At 45.1% G+C, this 6,885-nt stretch overlaps 1 protein-coding gene across 7 annotated transcripts in view; it reads right to left on the bottom strand.

The window, feature by feature from the left end:
• The window catches only part of TRMT2A (tRNA methyltransferase 2A), a 96,728-nt gene extending 89,849 nt beyond the window's left edge, over positions 1 to 6,879 (bottom strand). For 5 of the 7 annotated variants that reach the window (XM_077461713.1, XM_077461709.1, XM_077461707.1 and 2 more), the window contains exon 1: positions 6,670 to 6,879. Coding sequence is in view for 5 of the 7 variants with exons in the window: in XM_077461709.1 (XP_077317835.1) it covers positions 6,670 to 6,697 (28 nt within the window). In the remaining 2 variants the exon portion in view is untranslated. Of the gene's footprint in view, positions 1 to 6,332; positions 6,443 to 6,669 lie in introns of those variants that run through there. The other 2 variants (XM_077461711.1, XM_077461714.1) reach the window with 2 other exon arrangements.
• Positions 6,880 to 6,885: the final 6 nt, after the last annotated feature.

Below are 6,885 nucleotides of genomic sequence, written 5' to 3' on the forward strand. Positions count from 1 at the left end.
TCCAGAGGACCTCCGGAATAAATCTGATCCGCAGGAAGATGCAACAGGCCAAATGGCCATGGATTCGCCAGAGCATCGATCCCCAATGCTTGATCTGCTGGGTTAATGGAAAAGAACCTCTCTGTCTTGCGGTTGTTCTGATTTACGAACAGATCTGCTTTGGGCTATCCCCATCTGCTGGTGAGATCCCCAAAGACTTTAGGATGAAGGGACCAGTTGTCTCGATCTACCCGGTAGCGGCTGAGAATCTGCCAGACAATTTTGTGTTCCCTTCAGGTGCACAGCCGAAATTGAAGCTAGATTCCCTTCTGCCCATGATAAAATCTCCTGGCAATTGATTGAAGTATCTGGCCCCTCATGCCTCCCTGTCTGTTGAGGTAAGTGACTGTCGCGATATTGTCCGATAGGATTTGTAGATTGTGACCTTTGATCTCTATCTGAAATTACTGCAAGGCTCTCTGAACTGCTAGCAGCACTCTTATTGGATGAAGCCCTTGCTTCCCTCGAGGACCGCTCTCCTTGTGCCACTGCGGTATTTAGGAATGGACCTCTTGTTAGGTGCGGGTTTGTCCACCACCACAAGCTTCTCTTTACCCTGGCGGCTAGCCAGACCCTTCACTCCCAGGACCTTGCGTCTCCGTCCCAGTTTCTTAATAGAAACAGTTGCAATGGACTGAAGAATTCTTGCCCATGGTGCAGCTGTTAAGCACGAGGTCAACAGATCCACTACTCGCGAAACCTTACAGGCCAACAAGACTAAACTGGTTGGTCTATAATGCGGACATAGTTTGGATCATTTTTGTAATCTTCTGTGGAAGAAAAAAAACTTTTTGGTCTACCGAGCAAAAGTCGTAACCCAGATATGTCACTTTCTGGGCCGGAATTAAGGACGACTTCTCTACGTTTATCAACCAGCCTAGGGACTGCAGGAAGTCTTATACAGTCTGGAGATACGCTAACAACTTCTGGTATGACTGTCACCACAAGGAGGTCATCCAGGTAAGGGATAATAGTTATCGCCTTTAACCTTAGCGGAGCCAGAGCCTCCCCCAACAGCTTTGAAAAATGTGTGGGGCTGAGGACAGACCAAAGGGGGAGGGCTTGAAAATGAAAGTGCAGAGTCTCTGTTCCCATCTGTTCCCATCTTGACTGCTTATCTCAAGAATCTCTGGAAGGCTAGATGGATATGGATGTGAAGGTAGGCATCCCTCAAATCCAAAGTGGACAAAGCAATTTGGGTAGAGCAGGTTTTTGATTGTGAATTTCCATCCATGCAGAAATGCTTGTATCCGATTGAACGGTTTAGAGTCTGGAGGTTCAGGATAAGTCAATACTTTCCTGACGGCTTTTTGACGACAAACATATGGGAATAAAACCCCTTGCCCTGATCTGGCCGGGGAACAGGGATCAGGAATTTTTGATATAATAAGTCTCCAAATTTGGAGACCCAGAGACCCTTCGCTTTCTCTCGATCTTGGGGCAGAAATTTTGCCAATGACCATTCCGGTGGTTGGCGAGCAAATTCCAGCCTGTACCCATTGGTCACTAGGTGCAGGATGAAGGGACTTGAAGTGACTGCTGCCCATAGTGGGAGATAGGCCATCAATCTTCCTCCCACTAGGGAACACAAGTCTGTGGCTTGGCACGTTGTTGAGGTGGATTAAAACAAGACCCCTACCCCCCCCCCCCCCCCCCCCACCTCTGCCTTTTTGCCCTGTCCAATATTTTTTAGGCCTGTTGTCCTTTTCTCTAGGACCTTGCTGCCTGCCTTGGCCACAAAAAAAAAAAAAAAAAAAAAAAAAAAAACACACCTTTCTGGCTGTCGGGTTTTTCTTTTTCTCTGGAAATACCTTTTTCTTATCGGCTGTGCGTTCCAGTGCCTCCTGCAGTCCTGGGCCAAAAAGACAACTTGGAGGCTGAATCACCTGACCAGGTTTTAAGTCATAGGCTTCTCCTGGCAAAATTCACTAAGGCCGAGGGTCTGGCTGTCATTCTTACTGACTCTGTGGAAGAATCAGCCAAAAATCCCACTGCACGAAAAGGTAGAGAGGGAAAGACTTCAAAATCTGCTCTCTAGAGGTACCCACCGACAGATGTGTTTGAATTTGTGTCAACCAAACCTCCAGATTTCTGGTTACACATGTGGAGGCTCCCAATTTAAGGTTCCCAACAGCTGAATCAAAGGCTCTGTGGAGAAGGATATTCTCTCTTTTGTCCGTAGGGTTCTTAAGCGTGCCCATATCAAATGCTAGGTCCGAGTTTTTTTAAACCTTTGAAAGAGGTGCGTCCAACTTAGGATTTTTGTTACACAGTTGCGCTATGTCCTTGTCAAAAGGAAACCTTTTTAGGTTACCAGAAAAGAAAGGCTTTCTCTCTGGATTTTCCCACTCGTTTGATAGTAGCAATCAAGGAACTATGTACTGGAAAAAAAACTCTACTTCTTACGCAAACCCTTTTACATAAGATCACGTTTAGATAATTGAACCTCCTGCTCTTTCAATTCAAGTGAACTATAGATAGCCTTTCATAAGTCAACAACATCTTCTAAAGAGAACTTAAACCTTGAGCCCCGAGTGGATTCTCTATATCTGACCCAGATTCTTCCGGAGAAGAACAACGGGTAGATCTGTCTTTAGCTTCCGAGTCTTTGCTCTCCGCTTGCTGAGGAGTGCTACTGACTGAAGCCCTAATTGAAGACGGACCCTCAGCTAGAGTCTGAAGCTTGTCAATTAGCGTTTTTAATGAGCTAAAAAGGTAGACACAAGCTCATCTCTAACAGATGTCAGCATTTTCTGACAAGAGGCTACAGGGTCATCTTTTACTAGGCCTTCTATACAGGTGCGACAAACCGTTTTGCTCAGTGAGGAGCTCAATTTGTTTGCGAAAACCGCACATTTCCTTTTTGGTGGCTGCGCTTGGGCCTTGTCCTGGGTCTCGGTCTGCAAGACAAAATAAATGACCCACAATGAAACTATCAGCCACCCTGATACTCAAACACCACGTGCAGGTGGAAAGAAATGTGTCCCCTTACACCCACTACTACAGAGAGGGGAGGAGGAGGGAACACTCACAGGCATAGCGAGCAGGTGACAAAACACTCCAGGCTTACCTGTGAGGTGCTGGTGATCGCATCTACTGCCTGTGCAGGTACTGCCGAAGGATCCATCCTGCCCCACTTTGTTGTCCACTGCCTCACTGCTTTAACAAAGAAAACACCAGCAAGCGCCCCCTGTTTGCGCCGTTATGAAGACCGGAACCGGCATCTTCGTTGCACCGATGAGGACGTCATCTGCCCAGGAAGTGACCTCTCTAGGCATTTCCTGTGGCCCAGCTTGGAGCGCAGTAGCTCCGCCCCCTCGAGTGCTGCGGCTTCCTCCTTCCCCCGCATGTATCAGCCAAGCTGTCAGAGGGGAAAAGGACATAGCCGTTCCATCTAAACTTTAGTGCGTTGTCATCTCCCGACAGTGCGGTGCATCACCCCAGTCCCGGCCCCCCCAGGCACTGAAAACAGAGGGACAGCAGCACAGCCAACTTCCCCAGTGGAGATACTGCTTCTGGCAGAGGAGGAAGGTTAGTGGCATGCCCCCAAATGGCCATTTCAGAGCCCCTACTTAGGACACCTAGGGGACCAGGTTTCAGGAACTCCGTCTGGAGGAAACACTAATAACTGACATGGTGCCTGGAGGACCGCCCTTTTATCTGGTGGGGGTAACGCGTTTCCTGTCCTGGTAGGAGGAGCCCTAGGTCTCATGGGCTGTCCTGGACGACTCTCAGAAAAGGAGTTACCTGTAAGTCCAACTCAGGTGTTTTTTTTTTTTTTTTTTTTTTTAATACCACCAATGGTTTACTACTGCTTTAAGAAGAGGCTTACCTGTAGGTATAAGTGGTAGTACAGAGTTTACGAGCAGTTTATGAATCCTACTCACAGCCTCCAGGCAATTAGGTGGAAGACAAATCCAGACAATTCTGTAGAATCCAGGGAGAATCGACTGCTGGAGACTTCAGAGCTGAGTCCCAGCATATTTTTGGACATAAGGGGCTACCAAAATGACTTCTGATTGATTCTGGATGATTTTCCTGATCACTAGGGGTAGTAAAGATAATGGAAGAAATTGTGATGCCAACAGAGAAAAGACAAGGCATGCCTATGATCTGAAACAAGATATTTCTTGTCCTTCTGGTGAAATAGGGACGGGGTAGGTGGATTGATGGATGGACATGGGAATTCAATTAGCCACGACACTACAAACTGCAGCCACTGTGTTTGAATCCACCATTGCACCAGTTTGATAAAGCATTACCCCACACACAGACATTATAAAAACTCTTATGGAAATAGCACATTTTAATCCTGTTATAAGCAGGATACATTTATCACACAAAGCTTGCTATATGCATCAAAGCTTAAAGCGTTTCTTAACCCCCCCCCCCCCCCCCAAAAATAAATATATATATCTCCTTTAAAGCATTTTTCATACAGCACAGTGCTTGTGCTGTGAATTTTGGCCCACAGTAACAAAAGCCTGGCTGATCCTGCCAGTCTCTCCCCTCCCCTATGTAAACTGACCACAATAATTATGGCTGCTGAGCCCTGACACCAAGGTCAGTTTACGTGCCTCCGTCACCCGCAGCCTGCTCTTCTGTGTCTGTCTCCTCTGTTACAACCACCACCCCCCCGCTTGATAGATAGATAGATAGAGAGATAGAGAGATATATACACAAATAAATATATATCCAAATTTAAATTTACACAACCAAAGTTTGTGCCCCGATGCGTATTTCCAATATGGAGTAATCATATTGCCCTCACCAGATACCCTGCAGGGGTGGACTTGCTTTCACAGTGTAAGCCCCTGTGTCGCTGCCTGGTGTCTCCCTGGGAGGTTAGTTTTTCATCCGTTGGAAATACCTCATTCAAGTTTTCAATGAAAGAGGGGAATATCCATAGTGTAAAAAGCTTCCACAATGTGTTTATTAAGAAGAAAATTACTCACATTTAACACTATTAAAAACGCCAATGAATTGTGAAGGAGAGTGTGCGTCCTATGGCCATTCCCTACGCGTTTCGTCAGCACAATGTTATCTGCAGCCTTTTTTTCCCCCCTTCTTCATGATCACACAATTTTTTTATTTATTTATTTTTTTATTTTTTTTATATATATATATATATATAGTCACTACCACCACATTAATTACTATCTAACAGATTCACTCCTAGGTTCAATATAATGAAGCACATGTTAAACTAATAGGAGTTTAATATTATTTTCAGGTTGTGAAATTATGTGCCCCCCATTTGGGAGGAGATATTAGGTAGAGGCAGCTCATACAAATTATATTTCTGGTCCAATCCATAGCGCAATCCCATCCCTTTTTCAGGGGCAAATTTTTTCCTGAATTCGGACCTGAAATGGAGCCAAAGATGCACAGGACTCCTGTGCAAGCCGCTCCACAGCCACCCCAGAGATACGTGAATTGGATGCGGGGAGACCGCATCCAATTCACTTAGTGTGGTATTGTTATATAATTGCAGAGAATGCATTAAGGGAAAAAAAACAAAACAAAACACTATTTAGACTTTAGAACCACTTTAAAAGGAAAGAAAACTCCCATCCAAGACAGTTGTCGCCATTGGACGGTTTAGGTCTCTTATTCTGAAGACAATTCAAATATGTTGGCTTCCCCTAACTTTCTATGCTGGTGACAAAGGAAACAAGGACAAACCAAGAGGTGAATATTCAGAGAAGTGAACATCCCCAGGGAAGCCACAAACAGCAGCAACAACTTTACAGGGCTAACCCCTTACCATTCCATCCTAAATGACACAAACGTTATGTTTTTACCTCATGAAAGAAGCATATCCCTCTACAGCGTGTACTTATCTTAGTTAAGAACACTAAGTGTCATTTCTGTCTGCCGCTTTGTTTCTCTGCTATTCGACATGAATCACTTCTGACAAGTTATCCTGAGACCAAGAGAAAAATGGTGATGGGAGAGGACCTCCAGCTGATTGGAAACCTCAGCTGTGTGAAGAGGGGTGTGTCCCTTTCAGACTCTCCTCACTGAGCTCTACACTCCCTTCTTTTCTGACAGCTTAAGCAAGTTTTATAAATTCGGCACTTTAAATGGATGTAGAGAAAACTGCAAATAAACAAGTACAACTGATGTACAAGGATTTTCTTAATCTCTGTGTATCACCTGATGCCAGTCACTTCACTGGATATATGGAAGGGCTTACAATCAATTTAAAGGAAATGTGTATTAGGGGAAGACAGCTGTCAATGCTGAACTTTCCTTCTCAAAATGCCAGTTGCCTGGCTGCCATGCTTTACCTGCAGCTCCAAGAACTTTAGCGTTCAGACTCCACTGATGTGCATGTTTGTTCACTATGCCACTGAAAGCAGAAGATCAACTTGACAAGCTGATTGCTATAATTTATAGGAAGACCTCACAAATGGCAGTCTTTATACTCCCCTCAGCATGGACATCACTAAACGATGAAAAACACTCTGCTCGATGCCTAGACATTTACTGTGAGGCATATGACTAAAATCTGTACGGCTGGAGAAGCAAAATGCACAAACAGCAAAACAGCTGATGTCAACAGCAAAGCAAAAAAAAAAAAAAAAAAAACACAAACTAATCAGAAGCTAATTTCACCCCATTTACCTGCTCGCGCCCACACTCTGAGCAGCATGGGACCCTCACCTGGGAGCAGCCATGTTAATGACGTCACATAACGGGACGCCGACGTGCGTAACTTCCCAAGGCCGGAAGTTGTTTCACGACTGTTGTAAAACTATGTTTTTTTAAACCCGTTACTTCCCTGATAGCCGGCACACGAGGCGTTAATGTCATGTTTCTAGCGTGATATGTGTTATGAAC

The sequence above is a fragment of the Lithobates pipiens genome, unplaced genomic scaffold (genome assembly GCF_037356315.1).
Source record: "Lithobates pipiens isolate NorthernLeopardFrog02 unplaced genomic scaffold, aLitPip1_a1.2 Scaffold_3, whole genome shotgun sequence".
Classification (NCBI taxonomy): domain Eukaryota; kingdom Metazoa; phylum Chordata; class Amphibia; order Anura; family Ranidae; genus Lithobates; species Lithobates pipiens.